The following is a 27,382-nucleotide window of genomic DNA, read 5'->3' on the forward strand; positions in this document are numbered from 1 at the left end:
GCTTCCGGCTGCCTGGCCACCTGCCGCCGGCCGGGGGCGGGGAAGGCTGGCGCAGCCCAGCGGGAGTCTTCGCGCCAGGAGGGGTCGGGCCTGCTCGCCCTGGACCAGGCGACTAAGTGAGGACGGTCCCCAGGCGCTGTCTGGACCTCTCCTGGGGAGGGGACACGTTCCACCCCGGGAAGGACGGGGCTTTGGCTGCCGGGACTGGGGGTGTCAGCGTCCCAGAGGCCCTGCACCCTCTTGGGTCCGGGTCATCGCACATGTAAAGGGCAGGGTCACTGTAGGGCCTGAGAACCGTCACTGGGGACACACCTGTGGCGCCATCGTCCTGGTCAAGACAGACGTCACCCAGGAGCACCCCTGTGCAGCCTCCCGGTCACGCAGACCAAAGAGAACTGAAGCTGAACTGTCTTATTTGTAGGAGACAGTCCAAAAAGTAGTAAAGAAATAAGATCAGGCAAGTGCAGAGCAACAGACGAGCAGGCAGTGGAATCCGAGGCCCGAGGAGAGAGACGAGGACACAGATGGTGCCGGGATTCAGACAGCTGGACGCGGGCTCAGCGGCAGGGCTGTTTACCAGTGGGGCCGCATCTCGGGCACCGGACGCGACGCTTGGTGGCTGCTGACCACGGGACTGTTTTCTCATCCAAGTTTCTTTTTTTTTTTTTTCTTTCCTAGGGCCGCACCCGCGGCATATGGAGGGTCTCAGGCTGGGGGTCTAATCAGAGGTACGGCCGTTGGCCTACGCCACAGCCACACCAATGTGGGATCCCAGCGGCGTCTGCGACCTCCACCACAGCTCAGGCAACGCTGGATCCTTAACCCACTGAGCAAGGCCAGGGATCGAACCCGCAACCTCATGGTTCCTAGTCGGACTCATTAACCACTGCGCCACGACGGGAACTCCTCATCCAAGTTTCAAAAGAGTGGGGGAGGGCGGGTCACTGGGACCCAGGAGAGGGTCAGTGGCAGGAGGCAAACTGAGGCAAACCCACAGGGAGGGAGCTGGGGGTCAAGGCAGGGGGGCCCCCTCCCCAAGGCCCACCCAGGCCGGTGCAGAGCCTGTGGGGCCACCTCCAGGGCAGTGAGAGGGGGCTGGGATGGAGGGATGCAGCACCAGGCCCGTGCTGGGCAACAGGCTGCGTTTCCATTTAAAACAGCAAACGGTCAAATCACCAAACCACATGCATCAGGCAAAACCACCAAGAATCCAGGGAAAATCAGTAAAATCTCAATCCCAGTAATACCCCCTCTTGGAACTGGAGCAGTCAAGAAGGAAATGCAGAGACACTCAGGATTCATATAAGAATCAACGAGTGAGTGGGCGTGTGTGATACTGTTTAACGAAATGGCAATTTCCCAGCTTCTTAATACCACAGGAGTTTTTCATAAATTGTGAAGAGGAGAGGTCTTACAGACCACACTGACCTGGAAATTAACACTAAGAAGCCACTTCTTAATGTTAATTAATGTCAACACTTTAAATAATGATTTCCAGATCAAAAATAAATACCTTATAAGTGACTAGTTATATAGAAACTCTTAGAGTGAATATATTTCATCTTAAAACCTTTAGGATCAAGTTGAAGTCATAATCAGAGGAAGTTTTATAGTTTTACCCACAATTACTTTTAGTTTGAAATGAACAATTTAAGCATATTCATTGTAAGAAACCAGAAAAATAATAAAAAAAGAATAAGAAGGATTAAACCAAGAGTGATAAAACTAATGGTGATAAAATCCCCCTGAACTAATGAAAAATACCAAAAGCTGCTTATTTAAAGACACGTTCCCGGCAAGCCTGACCTTTAGGAAAACTGAGAGGGAACAGACACACTCCCACTTAGGAATGAGAACAGAGACGTGATGGCAGAGACGCAGGAGATGAAACTGTAAAACAATCTGCCCAACTTCTTGTCAGTACATTTGAAAATACGGATGAAATGAATGACCTTGTGGAAAAAGTCACCCACGGAGTGAGCGTGAGCTGCACAGAGAGCCTCAGCACCACATAAGCCTGTTAACAGGCCTGGCCAAGCCTCACCAAAAACAAGGTGAAACGCTGCCAAAGCCCGACGACTGATTTGACCAGACACACAGACCGTTCTAGAACAGAGAAGAGAGTACTGATCACTTCATAAAACCTTCACAAACAACCTAATAAAGGCCCCCCCAGACACATGAGACAGTCCTTCCCCAGGACAGAAGCAAACACACCAAGTCCATCAGGAGCAGACTGGAGGCTTGGACATAATAAGGACACACACCCTGTGGTCAAGAGGGTTTTATTCCAGAACGTGGGGGTGGGGTCTGCTCCCCCCCCCGAGACTCATCGACACAACTCTCCCCCCCCACGTACTCGAGAGGAGACGGAGAATCGTGATTTTTGTCAGACTTCCTAATCACAAGCTTGGTGTGAACAGAAGCAGAGGAGAGCTTAAAGAATATAACACAAGAATCTTCCCCAAACCAGCAGTTGGTATGATCGTCAATGAGGAAACACTGAAAGCACTGAAGGTGGGAACCGGAGTTCCCTTGTGGTGCAGTGGGTCAAGGATCTGGCATTGTCGCTCCAGTGGCTTGGGTCACGGCTGTGGTGAGGGTTTGACCCCTTGCCAAGGAAACTTCCACATGCTGTGGACGTGGCCAAAAAAGAAAAAAAAAATTAAGATCAGAAACCACTGAAGAGGAGGACAAATTTGACCAAAAATCTTCTGTAGTTTAAAGACACCAGAGGAGTTCCCATCGTGGCCCAGCGGAAAATGAATCCGACCAGCATCCATGTGGATGCAGGTTCAATCCCTGGCCTTGCTCAGTGGGTTAAGGATCCGGTGACATTGCCATGAACTAGTGCGGTCCTAAAAGAGACAAAGAAAGAAAGAAGAGACTCCAGTAGGAATCTGGACAGAGGACACAAGTCACAGAAAAAAATAACTCAGACGATCCACAAGCTTATGAAGAGCATAAGCGAGACCTTCTTGCGCCGAAACGGACCTAAAATTACAGTCACGCTTTTGCTTCAATTCAGTTGAAAATGTCTCATCCCATAAAAAAATACCGGTTTTAAGGAAATGTTCCTGTGCACGAGGCCGTTCTTGCGCTGGGCTCCACTGCTACCTGATCATATTTATTTAATTATTTAGCTTTTTGGTCTTTTCAGGGCTGCACCTGCAGCACATGGAGCTTCCCAGGCTAGGGGTCCAATCGGAGCTGGCTGCCGGCCTCCGCCACAGCCACAGCCACGCCAGACCCGAGGTGCGTCTGTGACCCACACCACAGCTCACAGCAACACTGGACCCTTATTAATCCACTAAGCAAGGCCAGGGGTCGAACCCGCAACTGCATGGTTCCTAGTCGGGTTCACTTCCACTGCGCCACGACGGGAACTCCAACCAGATCTTATTTGGATCAAGGCTGACAGGCATTGGACCACGTTGCTTTGTTTGTAAATCTTTAATCATTATACGGATCCATCAACTGAGCTGTCCTCTGACTTATGCAGAGACACATTCTGTCGCATTCCACACAGCAGTTTCAGGGGAAAGTTTCTGAGCTTTCCACTCAGAAACTAAAAGGAGGCTGTGGGGCCTGGGGGACAGCTGCTGGGTGACCCACAAGGAACTTGAGCAAATCTCGCGGCTCAACTCATTTTAAATTCTTTAGTGTACTCCTAACTTCTTTTTTTAATTTATTTTTTATTTCTAACTTCTTTTCCATGAGCTGCCTCTTTCCAGGTGAATAGACTGCTCCTTCTCCGGTTTAACAAACAGCCACTAATATTTTAAATACCCCATTCCAACTTTAAAAATGCACACAAAGTCAAGGAGCCAGCTCTACTAGAGGTGGTTTCCAGGACTGATACCTGGAGGTCATTGGGATGGAGAGAGGCCATTAAAGGCAGACCGGGCCGAGGTGGGAACTTGGGGTAAACAGAGCGATGGCGTTTCCCCAAGGCTTTCTGGGGAGCGACGCCCGCTCGCTGCCCCCGACAGCGGGTCTTGTCCTTGGAGCAGAATGACGCTTGGCTCCACCTGGTCCCTGACCTCCTATGAAATGCTAGTTTTCCTCTCATCTCGTTGGCCGTCTCTGCGCCGGTTTTTGGCTGCTTTGTGGGAGGCCTCTTCGGAGACTTGGCTGCGTGCACCTTCATCAGACAGCGGAGCCTTTGGAGTGGGGAGTGAGGGGGGTTCCCAGCCCCTTTGCAGGACTTAAATATTCGGGACACACACATCACCTGTGTCACTTAATTTTCAACGGCAAACAGCAACCAGGGGGCTGTGAGGTACTCTGTGACGGGTATCTGAGACAGGAAGAATTAGCCATCACCTCGGAAGCACGTATGAGCACCCACAGGCTGGCTTACCATCACAGCCATCTGCAACTTCCACCAAAATCACCGTCTGGACAATTCCATTCCCAACCCCGCACGCCCCCCCCCCCCACCAAACATTTCTTACAAAACGAGTGGGCCTGGCGTTCCCGCCATGGTGCCGTGAGATAACAATCTGACTGCAGTGGCTCAATCACCGCAAAGGCACGGGTTCGACCCCAGCCTGCTGCAGTGGTTAAAGGAGCCAGCACTGTCACAGCTGCGGCTCGGATTCAATCCCCAGGCCGAGAACTTCCACGTGCCTCATGTGTACCCATCTAAAAATAAAACAAGAGTTCCTGTCCTGGCTCAGTGGTAACGTACCTGATTAACATGGGTTCGATCCCGGGCCTCGCTCAGTGGGCTAAGGATCCGGCATTGCCATGAGCTGAGGTGTAGGCCGGCAGCTACAGCTCCAGTTCGACCCCTAGCCTGGGAACCTCCAAAAGCCTTGAATGTGGCCCTAAAAAAAAAAAAAAAAAACCCAAAAAACACTTCCCCAAACGCATACAAAGACAGACTAATGTAGCGGTGCTGACGGCTCCTCAGCCCTGATCCTGTGAGTTCTGCCCGCTCGGCCTGCCCTCCCCGGTTACGCTGAGGCACATTCCAGGAAAGACAGAATCCCAGCAAACAGTTCCCGTCGGAGCTTCTAAGCAGTGCACGCCAGTGACTTGGAGCCACAATGCCTCAATCACGCTGAAGGGTAGATGCTGCTCAGGCACAGACTCTGTCCCGTGTTCTTACCCCCAAGGAGCAGTCATACTCTGTCCGATTCCACAAATGACCAAATGCTCTGACCTTTAGTGTATTTCAGAGACTCACTTAATGTTTGCCAGCAAATACTCACTCACCATGAAGTCTCTGAGATGCTTTAAAAAATAGTCCATGGAGTTCCCGTTGTGGCGCAGTGGTTAACGAATCTGACTAGGAACCACGAGGTTGTGGGTTCGATCCCTGGCCTTGCTCAGTGGGTTAAGGATCCGGCGTTGCCGTGAGCTGTGGTGTAGGTCGCAGACATGGCTCAGATCCCGAGTTGCTGTGGCTCTGGCGTAGGCTGGTGGCTACAGCTCCGATTCGACCCCTAGCCTGGGAACCTCCATATACTCTGGGTGCAGCCCTAAAAAGGCACAAATAAATAAAAATAAGAAAAAACAGTACACGCAGGGAACAAGGGGCTGCTATCAGGGTTCCGAGGTCAGCTGGGTTCGGGAGTGGCACTGCAAAGCAGCGGTGACCCGGCAGACGTTCTGACTTCTGTTCTTGGCACAGAGTGATTTTTGTGACACTCCCAGAGGCTTGTGCTTCCTCTTCATTTGGTCTAGTAGGATTTTCCATATGTACAAAAAGCAATGGGAGTTTTTAAAGAATGTACTTGAGCGTGCCAGAATGGCTATTCTGTGGTCATTTATCAACGGTCATTTGTGTGCTGAAAAGGCTTACAGTTATTAACAGGTGCCGGCCCAAAGAAGTTTAGGAAACTATGCTTGTGGTCTTTGACGAAGATAAGCACACACGGACAATACTGTTAGCTGGCAGTGATTTATCCCCCACGTGCCTACCACGGGGACAGGGTGTCTGTAAAACCAGACCACACGAACGGGAAGTGGTGCAGGGGCGACCGGAGGCCTGGAAGGGCGAGCCACGTCACAGACGCAAAGTGAGAGGCAGCAGTAAAGCCGACCCTCTTCCTGTTCTTCCCACGGACACCCCCCCCGCCCCCCGCCGAGGAAAGAAGGCACACCCAGAAAGAAACCCAGTGTGAGTCTTTTATTCAGTTTGAAAAGGACAGTTTAAAAACAGACGTTAGTGACACGCTGAGAACACGGGTATGTTCACCGCCATTTCCTCTATCGTCACCAGTTTTTATTACAAAAATCAGAAAAGTAAAAATTCATGACAATATCTGCACAGTGTAACCACTAGTCGCCTAAACAAAAGCTAATTTCTATAAAACCATGAACTTAATGCAGTTTTTTATTAAGAGAGTCGCAAAATTCCCTCAGTTAACTGGATATATGTATATATATATATAGGTATAGTGGTATATGTTTTAAAGCAGAAAACCCCAAAAAACAAAACAAGGAAAAAAAGAAAATATAAGTCAAAAGAGTCTTAAATATCTTGACCTGACAGTCCCTACAAAGAGTAACTTCCACTACATAGAAAGGAAACCGTTATCTGTGGTAAAAATCCTGCAGACCGGGTAGGAAAGGCGGAATAAAAACACACCCGTCGGAAGTCCGTGCCAGGCTGCAGGTGCTCGCAGGGAACTCCAGGGCAGCGGGGGCACCGTGGAGCCGGGCGCCCTCTGCCCTCCACGCACTGCGCGTCTCCAAGACGTCGCCACCGGGCAGGGCGCAAAGTCCCCACGAGAGGACTGAGGAGGAGGACCGTTCTTGTCGCCAGACAGGCCACTGCAGGACACCTCTGTAAGGCTGCACCTTGCACAGGGACAGAGCTGGCGTCTGTCAAAACCCTGCAGGAGAGGAAACGCAAAGCTCTTCAAGAGGATGCCCGCGAGCAAAAGGGTGAACTTCCAGGCACCTCGTGGACCGTCTCCAGTTTATCCTGATCCGATGTCATTTACTTTGACGGAAGGAAGCGTGGTCCTTCATGGTGACAGTATTCGAAAGACTCATCGAGACTGGCAGGGGAGAGATGAGGTCCCAGGGGCACCCTGAAAGAGGCCCCCCGCCCGGGCTCCCGAGAGAGAAGGGCCAGGGCGGGGCTCAAGCGTCAGCACAGCGCAGGGCCTGGCGACCCCGCAGGGCACCGCTGCTTAGTGTTCCGACTGGGACCGGGTCGGCGGCAGGGCTGCTGCGTCCCGGGAGGCGGCCCGGGCCCTAGGAGCCGTGGAAGAGGTGCATGGCGCCCAGGACGGCGCTGTCGTACCCCTGCTCCACCTTCACGGAGCTGGAGTGCTCGACCACGCTGCTCAGCTCGGGGAGGCTTTCGGCCGTGTCCCCGAAGCCGTGGTAGTGGCCGTAGCGCAGGTTCTCCCCGAGGTCCTCCGCCCAGGAAGGCCTGCTGGCCACGCAGCTGCTCGGGCTCCCGTTCAGGTGCAGGGACCCGCACATCTCGGGGTTCACGCCCGAGCTCTTTGCTGGCTCTTCGGTCCCGCGAACACAGAGAGAACCCTGGCTACTTGGGAATGGCGGTGCTGGAGCCAATCCACTGTCAATGCCACCAGGTCCTGCTAAGCACTGGTCACTCCTGCTTTCCGTCCCACTGAGCTGTGTCGTGGAGGGGAAGTCCAAATGGCCATTGCGGACACCTCCATTTGTCAATGTGCTCGATACGGAGCTACTGCTTTTCACATCTGCATCAAGAAATACACCTGTCACCAGAATTCAGAACCGGGGGAGGGGAGGGTATAAACGCTTCGTTGCTGCCACCATTTTAAAGGATTTACTTTCTTTTCTTTAAACAAACCAGTTTCTTTTGCAAGGCAAAATGTGGTGCCTGAGTAGATTCACAAATAAACACAACAGCAGCACTTGCCTAGTAAGAGAGGAGACATTTATAAATTTCGTGAGCGCTGGGGCGTCATGTGAAAAAATTTCAGCTGACAAACGTACTGCATGGACAATTCCAACGGCACCGAACCCGCTCTCGGTTTAAGACTACTCCTGGAGGGCAGTTTTAAAACTCACCACCCGTGAAAAAGTCCATGAGAACCAAATGCAAGGGTTCCCCCAAAGGGTTAAAATAAAACCAAAAAGTGCCTCCAGCTTCTGAGAAATGAAAACAAGAAAGGCAGCTGATGAAGCCTGTGAATAAAGGAAGCTCTGGGCCGGCGAGGGGAGCCAGGAGGGCCCCAGGGGCTCCTCAGAGGGCCTCCCAGGAGTCAGGGGGGACTCGGGCAGGACAGCGCCGGTTCCCTGGCCACGCTCAGACCACACCGTCCCGCTGGGCGACGCCGCGTGGCAGCACTGGCAGAGGGCGGGGAACGGCGACCACAGGAAAAACCGTGAGCCCAAGGATCGCGAGCATCCAGTCTTGGGCCAAGAGCACAGTTCTGGAGAGTTCTTTCTGCCTTCAGCAATTACAGTGACTGTGACATCCCAGGCTCCACGTCCAAAAACCACTCAGGTTGGAAAACCGCTGGCAGTTTAATCTGCATATATCAACATCCACTAGAGGAGGATGTCTTACGAGAAAAAATGTCATCACAAAACGTCTGGGCACACGGGACCAGGCAATTACAAGGTATGCTTGTGCATAAGGAAATTCGAGGATTAATATCCACGTTCACAGGAATTCACGGAAGAGTACAGAGAATGCTCTAAAATTACGACTTGCTGGATAACGTCAAGTTTTAGCCCAGTGTGCTGCCCTATCAGCGTAAGGTGTGACCTTAGGTAGTGAAGCACTGATTCTCCACCTCTGGAGTGCGGACACAGCTGTGTCTGTCCCCGTGGCCCTGAGACACCCACGCAGCGTGACCCTTCGCCTGGAGGGCTTGCACGCCACCTTGTCTACACCTCAGACCTGCACTCGGACACAGGTTTCTGTGCGTCCTGCTAATCTTCCTGCTAACAAAAATCATTGCGTGTTCAGCGAACAAAACCATCTTCTAAACACTCCGTGACTCATCAATTTTCTGGCAGTTTAAGTGACACCGTTTAAGAGCTGCTGTCAATTCTTCAGAGGATCTTGGATTCTCTTCAAATTAAAGGACAGCCCTTCTATTTAGTTAAACTCAAGGCTAGAGAACAAGCACTTCAAGGACTAAACATGAGGTAAAAGTAAAAACAAGTTGTTCCCAGGGAAATATCTTGTGTGATTTTTTTCAAAAATAAGTAACTTTCCCTGGGTGACAAACCCGTGCGCAGGATGGTGACCCTGACAGTAACAAAGACAACGAGACCAACAAGGAGAGAAATTGCATTTTCAGTTGACTGGGCCTCAGAAGCGCCAGTTCACTAGACTTTGTCGTTTGACGCTCACTCTGTGTGTGTGTGTGTGTATTTACCACTGCTGTCCGGTGCCCAGTTAGAGTGAGTGAGCTCCATTATGCAATCTCACCGTCAAGGCAGGTGTAACCTCCTATCATTACGGACATCTAATAAAAGTGAGCACAAAAACAGACATCCCAGAGACGGGGCCGCACCCCGCGACTGTCTCCAATGCCGCCTTTGACCCCGTCCCATCCACCTGCCTGGACGCGGCCTCGCTCTCCCCTCGCCCAGTGACTGCAAGGAACCTCCAGCGTTTTAACGCACTGTGTGCACGCAGTCAGAGAGTGTCACAAGTGAAATGATGGAACATGTGGGGACGCTTACGTGGCACCTGTTATATGGGATGAGCTGGGCTTTAATAAAGAATGGCCTTTTTAATGTTAGGTTCAAGCATGGCACTAAATCTTACCTAAAACCCAGGGAATTAATGTTTGAAGATGTAAGAGTGATTACTTCTTTTCAAAAGCAGGCAGCGATGCCATTTTTTAAAAAGCTGGCTTTGAGTTTTGTTATTTATCTTTAGCAGGGTCTTTAAATGTATTATCCAATCAGAATTTCCCTGAAAATCTACCCATTTCAATTATTTGGCAAAATGGTGACTTCACCTATCCATATTCTGTGGCTTCTAGAAAGATGTACACATTTTCATTTTAGTGAACAGAAATGATTTTTTTTCATGGACGTCTGGGAAACAAAACACATGATCTTTTATCCCCAGTGAAGAATTTAGGATACAGACATAATAATAAACCTTTAAGAAAACCAGTATCTATTTCCAAATATATTAACACGTTAAGAGAATGGCTAAAGTGTGGCCATGATTACCTAAACAAAAGAGCGGTAGGAAAAAGCATTAGCGAAATGGATGAATCTTTACATATTAAAAGAAACGGAGCCCTTACTTCCTAAAAACTGAAAATGACTAACAACTCCCTTCATATGCTAAAAATCCCAAGACACTAAAACTGTATCTTGTGCGACACGGCGCGTGGCACTTGAGTCGACTTGGAGTGAGTGTCGTCGTACAGCCCAAGGCAGCCGAGAGCGCCGAGCCAAAGGCCTGGCTGGTCACACGTCAGAGCCACACCTACTAGGTCTCAGAGTTTACAGCCAGCCATTCTCTTTTGCTGTTTATCGCTTGGAAGTGCCCAGCAATAGATGTCTGTCCAGGATAGTCCCCCCCCAAGGTCCTATGTCAGAAAATGAAAAATGGGAAATCTTATTACACAAGGCACATTAAGCAAAAGCTTCAAATCAAAAGAAGATTGCACTTATATCTTTCATATCTGTAAGATGCACCAAACCCACTTATCCTTGTGCTACAAACTTGTCCAAGATACGCAAACCACAGCATAACATTCTTTAGAACGCTGGGCAAAGTGCAAAACCTGTTTGAGAGAACTCCTGTCAGAAATAACACGCATACGGGTTCTTGCAACGACAGGGGGTCTGCATTGCTGACACAGTATAAATCTCTATTTCTTTTGGTCCAACGGAACCACCCTCCTGCTGTTTGGTGTCTTCGACCATTGGACCAGGGCTGCGGCCAACAGGACACGGTCCACTCCCACCTGTTAGGACGGCAAACTCTCTATCCACGTGCATCTTGTCAGCCTCGTCTTCTACCTCGCCGTTCAGGAGCGGCATGGAGTCATCCGAGCTTTGAGCTGCACAGAAAACAGAGGCAATTTCAGGTTCCCTGCACCTAGCAGAGACATTCAGACAAATGCTTCTCATGCCTTGGTGTCCGAGCACTGCCTGCTCCACAAGAGCCAAACAACTTCATCACCTACCGATGACTGAGGAACTCGGCACACCACCGAGACACCCTCCCACAGTAAAAAGTCATTTATTTTGTTCCGATGAAAGGTCATGCATTTCAAACTCCTGCTCTAGACTCGCTTGTTGACACAAATTTTCATTTAAGGCTGTTATCTGGACAACAGTTACACAACCCAAACATTTCTAAATACTTTTTAAGGTTCAATTCACTCTAAGCACTTTTTTTTTGGGGGGGGGGTCTTTTTGCCTTTTCTGAGGCCGCTCCCGTGGCATGTGGAGGTTCCCAGGCTAGGGGTCGAATCAGAGCTGTAGCCACCGGCCTACGCCACAGCCACAGCAACTCGGGATCCGAGCCGCCTCTGCGACCTACACCACAGCTCACGGCAACGCCGGATCGTTAACCCGCTGAGCGAGGCCAGGGACCGAACCCGCAACCTCATGGTTCCTAGTCGGATTCGTTAACCGCTGCGCCACGACGGGAACTCCGACTCCAAGTACTTTTTAAGATTCAAGACGCTGTAGTTATGCCCTCAAAGTCGTTTTTCATTAAAAAATGACAATTCTTGAACATAAAAACCTCTAAAATAATCCTCAAATTTAAAAAAATTCACTTATTTCACTGACAGAAAGTAAGAGCCAAGATCAAGTCAGGCTTGCCCAACACCGCCCGAACGCGGCTCCGGCCCCGTGCGCCAGGACGCGACAAGACTGGGAGCACGCTCTAGTTGCCTGGGTTCCAAGACATTTCGCGCTAAAGGTGGGCACCCTCTCCGTACCTCGGAGAGCATCTCGGGCACCCCTGGCCTCTCCCCCTTGTGAGGTCACACTGCAGAAACCTCTCTTGCAAACCCCAGGGCAACCCGTCAGCAGCAGCCACTCCCATGCAGCGTGTGGCTCTCTGGTCCTTTTTTTCTTTCTCTTCTTTTAGGGCCGCACCCGCGGCATATGGAGGTTCTAGTCTTAACTCTCTAGTCTTAACAAGCGTGTTTTTAACAAAAGTGGTCCTGAAAAAGTCATTTCCATGCCCTGCTTTTTATTCATGGTTAATGAATGCATCCCATCAACTAAATTCAAAAAATCTTGAAAGCTGAGTAATGATCCACTGTGCGGCTGGAATACAGCTCACCCCCCACTGCCTCAGCAGCTTCCTTTCTCTCCTATTCTGAACATCCTGACATCCCTATACCTTTGCATGTATTTCTGGTTCTGTTTTTTTTCTAGGGCCACTCGCACGGCATATGGAGGTTCCCTGGCTAGAGGTCTAATCACAGCTGTAGCCACCGGCCTACACCACAGCCACGGCCAACACCAGATCTCAGCTGCGTCTGCAACTTATGCCACAGCTCAGGCAACGCTGGATCCTTAACCCACTGAGCGAGGCCAGGGATCGAACGCGCAACCTCGTGGTTCCCAGTCGGATTCTTTTCCGCTGCGCCACGATGGGAACTCCCACTTCTGGTTCTTTACTCAGATAAACAACTGAGCTTTGCAGCTTCGATGACTCCCAATCAGCAGCACACGAGTCATTTTCAACACTGGAACGTGAATGTTGGTTCTAGAGTACTCCCCAAACTGTTGAAACAGTTTTAAATGAAAAAGTCTTAATAAAAGAGAAACACGCCTTCTCCATGATTAGTATGTGGAAGAAACAGAGGAGTGGTCTGTGTGTCCGAGAAAGACCAGATGTGTGCAGGTATGAGGCCCAAGACATCCCCCAACAGAGACGCTTTAAACCGGAGGCAGCAATCTAAGGACGTCGGTCTCTGGCGACATTTCTCTTAATCCTCCACAGGCCCCAAATCAGGGACAGGTGAGGCCCCATCCTCACCACGAAAGAAGGCACTTCTGAGAAGGCAGGGGTCAAGAGGACGCCTTTGAAACGGGGGAGGGAGGGATGGTCCAGGAACCGGCTGATGAGCTCTCTCAGCCAGGCCCAAGGCGGCACGGGCCACGCCTCCTGCCTCCTGCCCCGCAGCACCAGAGGGGCTAAAGCGGTGCACTGAGAACCAGTGCAGCTTCTTGGGGCAAAGCCACAAACTCTTGACAGAAAAGACGGCCCTGGGGCTGCAAGCAGAGAGAGCTCTATGCATCCATGCCCTCGATGCCTGGTTTTGGTTTGGAACTGAGGGCCAGTGTTCTTTGGGGAGAGTGATATTCAGGTTACAGCTGCAATTTCAGACCCCTGAAGAGCAAGTTTTTAAAAAGGTGCCATGGAGTTCCCATTGTGGTTCAGTGGTTAATGAATGAGACTATAGGAACCCTGAGGCTGCGGGTTCGATCCCTGGCCTCGCTCAGGGGGTTAAGGATCCGGCGTTGCCGTGAGCTGTGGTGTAGTTGCAGACGCGGCTCGGATCCCAAGTTGCTGTGGCTGTGGTGTAGGCCGTCGGCTACAGCTCCGATTCGACCCCTAGCCTGGGAACCTCCATATGCCGCAGGTGTGGCCCTAAAAAGAAAAGAAAAGAAAACAAAACCATGCCAAACCATGAGGCCCTCCCTCCTCCCCCCAAACCCAACAAAACTGGCTTCATAAAAGCAGGGACTTTGTCTCCTGGCTCCCTCCAGCCGTGCCCAGCAGCGTTTCATCAATGAGTGAAGTCCAGGCTCTAGCCGCAAAGGGCACACACACAGAGAGCAAGCAACGACGACTAAAAGTAACTCACCATCTCAGATGAGACCAGCTCTAAAATGAAGCTGGATGTGAGGGTGGACCCGCCGCTAGGGGGCCCGAAGAGCTGGTGGCAGAGCCCCTTTGGGGACGTTTAAAACAAAGGGAAAGGCTCAATACCACTCTAAGGACAGAAAGTGATCCCTTATCCAGGACCTGGGGCACTAGGGGCTCAACTTGGATGCGCTTCCTTGTAGACATGTCCCTTCTTATATTCAAAAGTTGTTTTAAACATTTTTAGATGTGTCTTTTGTTTATACAGTTCCTCACCAACACAAGGTAAAAATGAACAGACCAAAGGCTTTCAGATTTGAGTAGAGAAACCTTAACGGGGAGGCACGCGCTAACGCAGACAGCCGGGAATTTAACCGCGCTCTCTGCAGGCTTTCCCTGCAGTCTTGGCAGCGCGGCTCCCAGAGGACCTGACTGCCAGGGCATCCAACCACCTGGCGGCAGACCCAGCTGCCCACAGCCTTGCTTGAGCAACGCACCTGACACGGACGCCTTCATGTCACTCCTCCCAGCACCTGGAAAAGGGCTCAGACAGCTGGATGGGGACACTGAGCGTGTAACCAGACGCCCTGAAGACCGCACCACAAGCCACGACTGAGACCTGGCTTCTTGAATCCTAAGGACAGAGCGTCTGGACTTGAATTCTTTTCCTGTCACCACAGATCGTGCACCTGCGGCGTCTGTCTCACACACCTACTGCCATCGCCAAGGGACTGTTTAAATATTCCACGTTGCACCTGAGAAGGTAGACGTTCCAGAACATTTTTCTTCTAAAATCACCCATCTTGATTCCATTTGTTTTAGAAAAGCAGCTCTTTCCCTTCCTCCCTGTCCCAGCTGAAGAGATAATTACTGGACACTTGTACATGTCCTGCCTTTTACTCTGGCTGCCAAGCAGGTATGGGCTGATGAGGCAAGACTCCAGGACCTGTCAGTGGATACTTGCGACAAAATCATCTAGGACTGGCTCAGAGGAAGCCCTCCCAGCTCTCCCTCCCCACAGGAGGAGTGCCGGCCAGGTGTGGCCACGGCCCAAGAAGCCCCCCATGCCCAACCTTGGGGGACCAGGGAAGAGGCTTCATTCGGGAAAGTGCCCGGACCACACAGAAATCTGCACATGAAATTTCACTGAAAACTTGAGAACTGAATAAAGCCCCTAGTTGGTTCTCAGTGAGACTCTAAAAATAAACTATTTCTGATCAAGCTTGAAACCGCCAGAAGGGCCTTCCTTCGCCTCTGGCAGAGGTCTGCAGCTTTACAGAAACTGTGCCACCAAGGGGTCAACTGTGGAGCATGAGCCTGCCCTGCCCACAGAAAGGCAGGACTCGTACACACACACAGGGTTTTAAGTGCCGGGCACAATTACAAAGACACCTGGAGCTTATGGAAGCTGCCTCATGAGGCTTATTTTAGCTTTGCAGGCAGAGAAATCTCTTAATGGGGAAAAAGAACCCACACAGCGCCATGCGGTAGGTGCTTTGGCGAGCTAACAGGGGTCACTTCCTAGTAAGACCCATGCAGTAAACATCATCTGATGTGTGATCACTGCCAAGGACTTTCACACAGTGGATCTGAGTGAAGCCTGGGGTCCTGAGACGGACGGGTGGGCTCTCTTCCCCTGGGCCTCCTTAAGGGGCCAGTGCGGGAGGGCCTCAGTACCGACCCACAACCAAAGACACCTCACACCCCTTGGCCTTCCCGCTGATCTGGGACTCTGATCACCAGGGAAACGCTGTCCCTGTGAAAGGGGACGGGGGGCGGGGGGGGCCTCCTTGGGGGCTTCCCTCCATCATGAACTAGAGCTGCTCTCTGCTACCACAGAGCATTTTACCCAGACGAGTGGAGGTCCTGTTAAAGCCACAACCTTCCCACCACAGTGACCTTGCCAGGGACTCCTGCCAAGGCCTCAGCCGCGCAGGCCAGTGGCTGGGGAGATTCAAGAGAGCAGGTCAGTGAAGGTGCCAAGGACATGAAGAAGCAGGGACACCTGTGGAAAACACCAGGGAGGGATCTGGGCTTTTGTTTAAAGGACGGGGAAGGGAAGGTGCTTCTGAGACAGAGTGCCTGGGACAGAGCGTGCTAGGGCCCAGCCCCAGTGACTCCCGCTGCAGCCACCACCCAGCGCAGACGCCGAACCAGGTGCAGGAGGTCTGCTGGACTCAAGACAATCACTTGGTTCTCAAGTGCAGTTCATCCGATTATACGTACAAAATGCTGTATCTTGAGGGATTAAAACAAAACAATCACTTATTATTAGAACACAATTAGGAATGTTCTCTCTGGTCAAAATTTTTTTAAAAAAGCAAATGTTAACCATTTACTGCAAGTCCGAGAACACTAGGGACACACCCAAAGTTCAAGTCTTCTGTGAACGTAACACACATGGAACTGAACTAAAAGGAACTACATTACGGATGCAATTCCTCTCACCTAAGGGTGTGAGTAATCAGCTAACACGTACCACTCACCAAGCTCATTAAGTCACATCCACCCCCCTTTCTCCTGGTCTTTTTAAAGCCTGGTGAACATGAGTAATTAAGATTAAAACCAGGAAATAGAGTCTTCAAGTTCATCCTGGGGAAAGTGTGCCGAGCAACTTCTTACTGCTCATTTTAAGCTAAGTCATAATGTAGATACTGTTCCCAAAAGGTGTTTTTGTATTAACCACCTAACGTGATATATGAGATGCTAAGATCCATAATTTACCTATTTGATAAAAAATATACAGTGACGTCAACTGAGCTTCCAAGATCTGGTCTCACCACCGCCTACCAACAGCAACTGTCAACCCAAAGAACTGCAACTTACTGGTCTGTACTCACGTGCCTCCCCTGTCAAGCCGGGTGATGTAGCCAAAACAATTAAAGACTAGAAACTGCAAAGTTTCTCATGGATGGGCCTGGAATTCTTTTCTACCCTGGACCATTAATGATTTGGACAAGCTTTCAAGGAATGCATCTGTGAGGAACCGTCTCAGGTGCTGCTCCCAATCACCAGGATGCCAAGATGCCAAGTGAAAATCTTACTGAGCAGCTGCAGCCGAAGGCTCGAGGGCCACCTGCTGTTCCATGCCGAGCAAACGGTTGGTAGGTGGGGAGGGAAGCCACCCTCCGCCCAACCCTAGTTATGCACTGATACTTCCTCGCGCTGTCCTACACGGACAAAATCCCATCCTGGGGAAAGCACTACCCTGGGGTACTTTTCATCAGCATCAGTCACACCAACAGCCTTGGGTTTTGTTTCGCCTCCAGAGGCCACGGCCATGTCTCTCAGGTCTGTGTTAGATGCTGACGTGAATGACTGCATCAAAGGCGTTTTAATTTTATTTTATTTTATTGTGACTTTAGGACCGCACCCCGTGGCACACGGAGGTTCCCAGGCTAGGGGTTGAATTGGAGCTGTAACCGCCCAGCCTACCCCACAGCAACGTGGGATCTGAGCCACGTCTGCGACCTACACCCAGCTCATGGCAACGCCAGATCCTTAACCCACTGAGCGAAGCCAGGGATCGAACCCACATCCTCATGGATCCTAGTCGGGTTGGTTAACCGCTGGGCCAAGAAGGGAACTCCAAAGGCATTTTAAAGTATGAACGTCATACAACTTGCTTCCAAAGGAGTTTCTTTGAGCCATACAAATGATCAGTCACTGCCCCAAGTTTTTACATCTGTATGGCTTCCAAGGGAAAAAACCACTCCAGTTATCCTAAAATGTCTGAAAACATTAAGAGCAGAGAAATACTACTCTATGGAGAAGAGCAGATAATTTTCACACTCCAACGTTTAAAAAGTTTGAGTCAATTTTATAGGACACACCCACCTTTAAGTTAGCTAAGCCAGAAAACCTTCCAGAATGATTTTTCACCCTTACAGCTGATGTACAAAGTTGTATCAATTTCTGCTGCACAGGAGAACTGCTTTTGTGCATATGTAACCCACACTAAAATCACCAATATGTGTAACATTAAATTCTGGGAAGACAAACTAGACTAAGTTCAGGTTCAGGCTATGCATTTTTATGTGGCCAGAATATTTATTCCAGGCACCTATTTAAAAAAGGTGAAAAAAAAAGATTTAAAATTTCTCTACTTTTACATTAAAAAAAAAGAAAACTTTTATATGCATACGTTATACAAGGGGGAAAATAATTTTTTTTAAAGTCTGCCATGAGAACTAAAACCTTATCTACAAAATGAGTAATTCAAATGAGCAAAGCCTTAAGCTCATACATTTACACAGCAAATCAAAACAAGATGCCAGATACTAAAGTGAAAATGAACTAAAGCAATGTACCCCCCCCCCGCCCCCCAAGAATGTAAACAACTATCCAGCTGCTGACGAAGAACTGCTGCCCCCGCCACTCGCAGTGGTGTGTGTGCCACAGGAAAGGAAAAAGGGAAATCTTTCCGCACGGGGAGAAGTGTGCAGGCACGGGGAGAAGGCACCTGACAGGCACACGCCTTCGCGCCCGCGGACGCCCGAAGACGGGCGGCGGGAGGGCCGAACCTCAGCACTAGCACTTTCTCCGGGGAGGGGAGACAGTGAGGGCCCTGGGAGCAGCCGGGATTTCAGGTGTGTCAGGACGTCAGGTGTGTCAGCTGCCAGGCCAGGATCTCGCCACCCTCGCCCCTGGGTTCGAGATCCTTATCTGCAAACTCAAACAAGCCCCGGGGTGCGTGATCCTTTTCTGCAAATGAAAACGCCAGGCTCCACCCCCATCTTCTTCTCAACGGGCATCCAGGGGCATCCAGGAGCGAGGCGGCAGGGCTGGGCAGTTGGGGCGAGTGAACAGGAACGTCACCGCACAAAACCAGAGCCTCTGACGCGGTCACAAGAGGAACGCTTGTCTGGAGGAAGAAGCAAAAAGCCCCCGAACCCTGCCTGGTTCTGCCCAGTCACGGAGTCCTAAAGTTTCAGGAACCCTTGGAAAGGCTCTTCCAGACGCTCTAGTAACCAGATGCTGGCCAATTTAACCGACCTTAAAACCTGAAGACACTCATTTAAAATTCTTCGGGTACATCTGAGTCTTTTTAGAAGTGACACCTTAAAAAAAAAAACACTAAGACTTTTCCCACAAACTAACACGACGTGGACACACGTGGAATTCTTGCACGAAGGCTCAGTGAAGCAAACGGGACCATTCCAGAATAGCATCCAGGCGTTCAACAACAAGGAGCACGTTCTGAAGTTTACAGACACACGTTCACATTGAGAATATGATTCTTATAACATTTCCTAGAAACCAGGCGGTCCACAACTCACAAAGGTTGTGCATTTTAGAAGCCATTGAAGTTCACACATTCACCCCTACTGAGAAGTCCCATCATCCAGGCTTTTACAGTGACCAGCATTTTAAAAGGTGTGAAGCAAATGATACAATTTTATTGACTCCGTAGGGAAAACGTTTTTGTTTGGATACCCTCTGGCTGCATTAAAAAGGCACAGCACTGGAAGGAAGACTAAGCTGACACACAGCAAACTGCAAGTCAGCCACCACTGGCCGCTCAGGTTTTTCTCAGACTAAGGGTCTAGCTGATTTTATTTTAAGCCAAAGGTAGACCTTGAATTCGTCCTTTGGCAAATCTCACCTGAGCACCTAAGCGCAGTGGGGTTACGTTCCTCATCACCTGGGAAGGGCGTCAAGTTTGCTCAATATTCCTCTAAGCTATTAATCTGTCTTCTGATTATATACTTAACTTTTTTCCGTGTATGAAAGGGAGATTTTTTTCCAACTTTAGAGAGTTGACTAGGAGTCCTCTTGCGGCCCAGCGCGTTAAGGATCTGGTGGTGTCACTGCAGCAGCTCGGGTGAGATGGATGGATGGCCCGGGAACTTCCACATGCTGCGCTGAGGCCAAAACAAAAGCAGAGGGACCAGCCGACTCTGCTGATTTATTTGCAAACCCTGAAATTATCTGAAGACCAAAAAGTGGAAAAATACTTAAAACTACAATAACTTACCGTAGCAACACAGGTCGAGTCAAAGCGCACACCAGGCCCTGCTGTGACACACAGGCTACCCTTCGGGGTGTGCCCACCAGCTGAGGCCACTGCCCAGCACAAGGGCCAACGTCTACCCTCCCAGGTGCGAACTTACGATTTACTATCAGACCAACAAGAGTTATAAGCCCAGGAAGATTCACAGGAAAAAAAAAAAAAATCAGGCACGGGGCAGATTTTTTTAATAGTTATATTTCAAACAGGTACAACAAATGAAAACGCTCCTTCAAGGCCAGTAAACCTGGGTGTGCGCAAAGTCAGAGACACACATTTACATGTGAGCCGTCAACTGCCCTCTCCCATTCTCCCCCTGGGTTAAATGGCCAATCTTCCAGGTGGCCACACGGGAAAAACGCCTCCGTCACTGCACCAGAGTCCTCCGGGCACAGTGCCCCTTACGAGAAGGAGTCATCACGAAGGCGCTTTCAGCCGCAAAAAAGAAAACACGTTAAAAGGAAGGAAACGAGCCTGCTGGTTCCCACCCAAAATGTCTCACCTGCGGTTCTAGCTTTCTTCACTCCAAAGGGCTCCGGATCTTCCAAGCATCTCTTGCGATTTGTTCCCACACTAATGTGGTTGGGAAATACACTCGGATGGCCCCCGTTTAAGGTGCCATTGTTATAGAAACGGTTCAGATGACAGTTCTGGAGGTTCAAGAGAAACTGGGTACACTCTTGGAAACCCTGGGTTTGAGCAATGTCTGCCGCCGTCAGGCCACTGGCATTTCTCAGGCTGTACAACACAAAAACACTGAATTACACCCCATTAGCGTTTTCACCTGGTCTCTGCTCCTGCCGCACTGACTATCTATCTGCAGGTGACACGAAAGAGCATACAGATTTACACAAGTCTTCATTACAGAAAGGTTACTCGTCCCTGCTCTGAAACTAACTTCTCTTCTATGCACATTTGATTACTAGGCAAGATTTGGGAGAAAGTAATTTAAAAATCAATATACTAAACTTTTAAAAAGGCATTTTCCTATTTAACTTCTCAAAACCATTTTTTATGTTAGTCTGAAGAATGTAAATTTACGCTAACTTCAGACTTAACCTGAAACTGAATTCTATATTATCTGCACTTAATTTTAATAATCCATTCCTTAAGCTTGAGTAAAATCATAACAAACAACATGTAATGAATTGTCCATGGCATATTCATTAACAACTGGCTTCCTGAAAACAAAGGCAGCTGGCTCAGAGACAAGCCAGAATTTGCGCTAACATGTGACACTCTAAGTGGAAGTTTAGAAGGGTGTCCTGAAACTAGTGAAATAATTTCTCACCAGACTGGAGATCTGAAAAGTTGAGTGTTTTGCGTGTGGCCTTGCTCGGGAAAACGTGCAGGCTCAGGTTCTGACATTCAGGAGCACCGGAGCACATGGATCCTGTGGAAAGCCTTCCAACACTGACCTAGAACTCACCCCACAGGCCAAGAGTCCCACCGCCAAAGAGAATCAACCTCATCCCACGGGCTGACACCACAGACAAGAGAGGTCTGATGTCCTCTGCATTAGCTAAGCTCAGATTAAATCAGGAAGTGGTGGCAGAACACAAAGGAAATACCCGAATACGACGCACAGGACAGAAGCAGTTGAAATCATGACCTTAATTAGGAAACAATAAAAACGGGGGAACAAAAGCAACTGAGGCTTCCCTGGAAGACAAGAAAATACACTGCTCAGTGAACTAAATCTGCAAAAAGCCAACCAGCCTGTTAGCTGCAGGCTGATACACCGAAACTGGAGAAGCACCGAAGGGCCAAGACAGCCCTCACCTCTCAGCTGGCTCTGCCAGCGGCACCGCTGGGACCACACAGGCCTCCCCTTGTCCTTGAGAACAATGCACAACCCCTGATGTCTGCTTCCTGGGTTAAGGCTCATGAACAAAACGATTTCTGAGAGAAAGCTACACAGTCAGGGCCAGATGCCCTCCACCCGCATTTCCAGTCGTCACACTCAGAGGCTCCGTCCTCAGGCATGGAAAACCTACACACTTCTGGACAATCACTGTGTTTCCACTTTTATAAGCATGAGGTAAAGGGATGTAGCATACATTTTGAAGAAAGGCAAAGTTCAAACGCAGCTTGGTAAGTCTTGAGAAACCCCCAGATCAATAGCATTTTCTTAAAAATGTAAGAGAGCTGTGTGCAGGAAGGACCACTGGGAACTAAAACGGATGTTTCAGTTTGACTTCATGGCTGTGACTCCTGACGGATATTATCTAAAATCTCGTAATACTTTAACGTCAGTATGTGAACTAAATGGTAAGGAAATACCGAAGTTTGGACAGAGTGAAGTCCATCAGTTACATGTATTCAAAAGGATCATATACTTGATTTTTAATGTCAACATGTTACAGAAGCTTAATATTCAAGTAAGTGTGTAAGAGGTTAATTGTTTAAAACGGTGTATTTTATTTTCAGTCGGTATCACAAGCAAATGGTCCAAAAAGGTCTACTCTTTCAAGAATGTGAACAGAAAAAGTTGACACATGAAAATGTGAAAAAAACTTAACTCTTCAAAATTTGAAAAGAAGAAAAGACCTGGAACATGAGCCAAGTTTATAAAATGATCATTTCTTTAGATAAATATGAACTTGCTCTCCAAAATCAAAGAATACAGAAATGAGAAGTACTGCTTCAAATCAGGACAAAGAAAGTTGACAATAAAGACGACTCTCCAGTGGATGATAAACTTGAAAAGAACCGCACAGAGACTTTTAAAGCGGCACTGCCCACCGCAAAGGCCAGTTCACTGACGCCAGCTGCCTCAAGGAGCGGGCCCACTTTTCAGCCACCGAAAAGAAGAACACCCCAGACACACTCAATTCCTTCACTCACAGTTCAGAAATTGAGCAGCGGACTGAGTCAGGGGCGGAAGAGCGAGGTGACCGTTCCTCAAGGAAAAATCTAACCTTAAAGAAACACAAGCAACAAACCAGTGCCAGTCTGGACGCCACGGAGACGGAGCGGGGTACCTGCACAGGCAGGGTCTCCTGCCCACCGCCTCCCAGCAGGAGCGGCCCAACATCGCACATCCCGCGGCGGGGCAGAGCCAACCAAGTTTCTGGGTGGCGTGAGGTATCGTCTTCCAGACTCAAAGAAGGGTCACTAGCGCCAGCCCACGGGATGTGCTCCTCGCGTGTGGACGAGGCAAGCAGGAAAGCAGGCCCCAGCCGGGCTGAACCTCAGCGGCTCCCCCGTTACGCGGAGGGACTGGCAGTCAGGGGATCCAAAAGGAGAGCAAGCCATCCCGCCCGCACACGGGCAGCGGTCAGAACCTGGACAGCTCACGGGACAGCGTCCCTAGGAATCACCAGAAACGGACGGACAGCACCCCACCCCCCACCTGGGCCTCAGCTACGGGAGACTTCGCTGCCTTCGTCCTCCCGTTGCGGGGACAGAAAGCAACAGGCGACTTCGGCGTTCATGCTCCTCTAAGGCGAAAGGGTCTGTAAGCCCGACTCTGGCGCAGGACAAAACCTGCCACTCCCCTCTCCCAGCTCTTCCTCCCCCACACCCGTCCTGTGGTCCCACATTCACGCCCTCCCTCCCTGGCCCTGGCTGAACACGCTAATCCTGCTCTGCTCCCATTCAAACACCTGCAAGTGGCTGCTCCACTGTGTGGCGCACAAAAGCTGGTGGAAAGGAAGGGCTGGGGCCCCCAAGCCAGGGGCAGGTGCTTTTCCTGCAGAGGGCTGGACAGCAAGGACAGTGAGCCCAGGCCAGGCCCTGTCCTTTCCTCGTGGCCTGGAAGCAGCTGCAGGTGGCACGTGCACCACACAGGGCAGCCTATGTTCTAGGAAACCTCTAGGTGTGGGCTCTGAAATGTGAATTTCACATATTTTACATGCCAAGGAATAATATTCTTTTGATTTTTGTTCAACCATTTAAAAATGTAAAAACCATTCCTAGTGTACGGGCCACAAAAAAACAAGCACTGGGCCAGATGAGCTGAGTGACATTGAGCCACAGGTGCCACCGCTAACTCATCCTCCACACGGAACAGCTGCCTTGCTGGGAGTTTTACACATTCTCCAACTCAAACCAAAAGTTAACTATTTTTTTCTTTTTTTGCTTTTTTGGGCCACGCCTGTAGCATATGAAACTTCCTAGGCTAGGGGACAAATCAGAGCTGCAGCTGCTGGCCTACGATACAGCCACAGCAACGCCAGATCCCAGCCGCATCTGCGACCTATGCCACAGTGCAGCTCACAGCAACACCGGGTGCCTGAGCAGGGCCAGGGACCAAACCCGCATCCTCATGGACACTCACTGCTGAGCAGCAGTGGGGACTTCAAAAAATTAACTTTTTAAAAGCTGCCAAATCCATTAAATCATAAAAAGTTAAATAGCAAGAAAAACATCTACAGGTAAATAAACTTCAGGCGAATGTAAAATAAAAGACTTAGAGCGTGTGGAAGTAATACAATCACTCCCATTTTATTTGAATGTTTTCTGGTTAATGTTCTAAGTGTCTTAACATTGAATTAGGCAATGTGCTTAACGTGAGTAAGGTGAAAACTATCTTACAGTCTGAACTCCTCAATGTTTAATAGGCAGAGAGGCTTTCAAGTGCACTATATAGAGGCTGAAAATCATGTGGGCGTCTAGGTAGAGACTCGAATAAATGGTACAGTTCTCAAAACACTTCAATATTAACAAGAGGTTCAGGTCTTCCAATTCATTTTTTAATATACACTTTCCTATTTGCTAAGCATGCTTCGATGCTGATGTTTTAAGAGCTGAAACAGTTACACGGATTAAAACGTCCTACCAACCTATTACCCTGCCAAGCTCTCTTCAGTGTCCCCAGTTCACGCAGCTATCACAGGACTTTCTGAGCCCAGCCTTGCTCTTCAGCCCCCAGGTGTCACGGCCGGTGACCTGGCCGCTCGGCACCAGCCCTGGCCGTCCCTATCGCCCCAGGAGAGGGGCTGCTAGAGACAGAGCTCGTCCCAACTGCAGTCTCTACGCGACTGTCCAAAGGGTAATTTACAGCACCTGGAAGACACCCTTCAAAACTCCTCTCGCCAAATGGATTCTGCAGGAAAACTGGGACAGCAATCAAAGCGTACACATTTCAAGCTCAAGCTTTGAAAAAACATAGACCTGAATGTAGTGTCTTCAGTTCTGTACTCGGCTAAACAGATTCTGCCTGATCTAAAATTTACCTCTGTCCATGTTGGAAAGTGAGAGGCTCCATGCGGGAGGTGCCCCGAGGCCAGCGAATACAGCTCTCGTTCACCCTTTCTGGTCCCTGTGACAGCCGTTCGAAAAGTCTTCGAAATGGGCAGAAGTTTTAAAAATTGGACTTTGGTCAACTTGATGTTCAAATTGAGCTTGGCTGTTGACGTTTCACAACTGACTTTCTTCAGATGAAAGCGGACACCACCAGATTCTTATTTAGGCTGGTAAAATCAATTTGCTACAACGTGCTATGGAAGCTGTGACAACTGTGCTTGTATCTGGAGACTCTGGTTCCTGTAATGTCCACTGAAACTACGAAGAGTCATTTTGGGCAGGCTACCCATTTTCTCCCAATAGCTCCCATGGTTCCTTCTTTCTTTTTCGCTTTTTAGGGCCGCACCTGCAGCATGTGGAGGTTCCCAGGCTAGGGGTCAAATCAGAGCTCCAGCTGCCGGCCAACACCCCAGCCACAGCAACACAGGATCCAAGCCGCGTCTGCGACCTACACCCCAGCTTACGGCAACGCCGGATCCCTAACCCACCGAGCGAAGCAGAGGACGGACCCCGCATCCTCACGGACGCTAGTCGTGTTTGTTACCACCGAGCCACAACAGGACTCCCCTGCTGTTCTTCCAAAATGGGAATGAGAACAGGGGAAGACAGAGAATGATATTTACTGCGAATTATTTATTCTGCTGAATACCTGGCAAAATAAATCAAACTTTTAAAAATCTGTACTAAACTTCCAACATAAGTGCTTATATATTTTCTGTAGTAAAATTCTGAATAGAATGTAAAAACTTACTCTACCCAAGAATGACTCCTCAAGTAACTCTGGAACAAACCCCTATTCTGCTGCCAACTAATCCCCCGTCTATTTTCCACTTAGAGGGTCACAACATCAGGATCTGAGAAGCCAGTCTAGCACGTTTTTCTTTTTCTTTTTAATTTGAAAAACCACGGATCGGGCAACAGCTGAAACATACTTTTTAGGATCTGCGTTGTCACATCACCTTCGGATGTTTTCTTTTGGTCAATGCCATGTGACAATAAAAGATAACCACAGTTTTATATAAATAATATTTCTGTTAAAATTCTGATCTCAACTATTGTTAGTTTACAAATAAAAAGGTAGATATCATAAATTAGGGTAAGCAAAGCATGCAAATCTAAAGAATCTATATCTGAATTCCTAGATTAGCATTAAAACCAATCACCGCAACAAATACCTCAACAGTATGCCTCGTGTGGAGAAAGGAAGCCATACTGAACATTCAATGCCACAACCGTAAGGTTTTCGGAGAAGCACCTGTGGCAGTTTCAGCAGTTTCTATATGGAGTGCTCCCCCTTTCTAGGATTACTTGAAAAAATCAAGTCAATTCGAATTACGTAGCTGTAAAACATTGACATGTGTAGTTTTTACAGATTCAGAATCTTCTGTGTGATTTAAAACGGGCAATGGTTCATAAAACAGGAAACTTAATAATAAGGGATCACATATTTGCAGGCAACATTTGGATTAAAATACATATACACACATGAGGTGCAGAAGCACATTTACTGAGCGTAAGCCATTGTCATGTGACCACCCTGACCAAGAGCTACTGCGCTAAAACGCTGCCTCTTCAAGTACCTCTGATCATTTGTAGCATGAAGCCAATTTAATTAGGTCAGTATTTCAACAAAAGTTTAACAGTATGGACTGAAAACCATTAACTCACGATTCTGGTTACTTTAAAATTTGGTATGCTGTATCTCAAATACATTAGTAACTATTCCTAGATGGAAATAAGCAAATACATGGAATCATTAAAAAAAAAAAAAAAGATTAAAAAAACATTACTAAATGTCCATTTGTACAGACAAAACATTACAAACATCAAAATTTCTTCAGTAAAAGAAAACCGTGTATTTTTAACCCTTTGGTATCCAAACTCTTACATACATAATTATGAAGACTTTCTTAAATATATTGTTCAGGTAATAAGAGGAAGAAACTATCTTAAAAAGTTTCTACTTGAATACATTTGGTGCCAAGTTTTCATTTCAAGTTCAACATTTCTGAGAATAGTTTTTTATGTTCCAACTGAACCCCAACTATGTTTGCATACATCAAAACATAACAGCATCGTTCAATGGCCTGAAATACTTAACATGCTTCTACCGTAATTTGGCAAAGGGAAAAAGATAATTTGAATTTAAAGATCTCTGGTTTTATTTGAAAGCACTATACAGAAAAGCAGTGATTAAAAAATATTATATTAAAACCCATCTACTACTCAACCTGTCAGGACAAGGCAGGCAGGCAGGCCACACGAGGCGGGCGGGCGGGCGGGACCAGGACGCGCAGGACCCGAGATCAGAAACGACTAATCTCCAGAGCTGCGCTTCCGATCAGCTT

At 48.9% G+C, this 27,382-nt stretch overlaps 1 protein-coding gene across 3 annotated transcripts in view; it reads right to left on the bottom strand.

The window, feature by feature from the left end:
• Positions 1-6,124: 6,124 nt before the first annotated feature.
• ANKRD10 (ankyrin repeat domain 10) overlaps positions 6,125-27,382 on the bottom strand; it is a 32,659-nt gene continuing 11,401 nt past the window's right edge. For all 3 annotated transcript variants that reach the window (XM_047756330.1, XM_047756329.1, XM_047756331.1), the window contains 3 exons: positions 20,287-20,522; positions 10,905-11,000; positions 6,125-7,691 (listed from right to left, as the gene is read on the bottom strand). In XM_047756330.1, coding sequence (XP_047612286.1) covers positions 7,216-7,691; positions 10,905-11,000; positions 20,287-20,522 — 808 coding nt within the window. In that variant the 3' untranslated portion in view covers positions 6,125-7,215. The remainder of the gene's footprint in view (positions 7,692-10,904; positions 11,001-20,286; positions 20,523-27,382) is intronic.

The sequence above is a fragment of the Phacochoerus africanus genome, chromosome 13 (assembly GCF_016906955.1).
Source record: "Phacochoerus africanus isolate WHEZ1 chromosome 13, ROS_Pafr_v1, whole genome shotgun sequence".
In the NCBI taxonomy this organism is placed as follows: domain Eukaryota; kingdom Metazoa; phylum Chordata; class Mammalia; order Artiodactyla; family Suidae; genus Phacochoerus; species Phacochoerus africanus.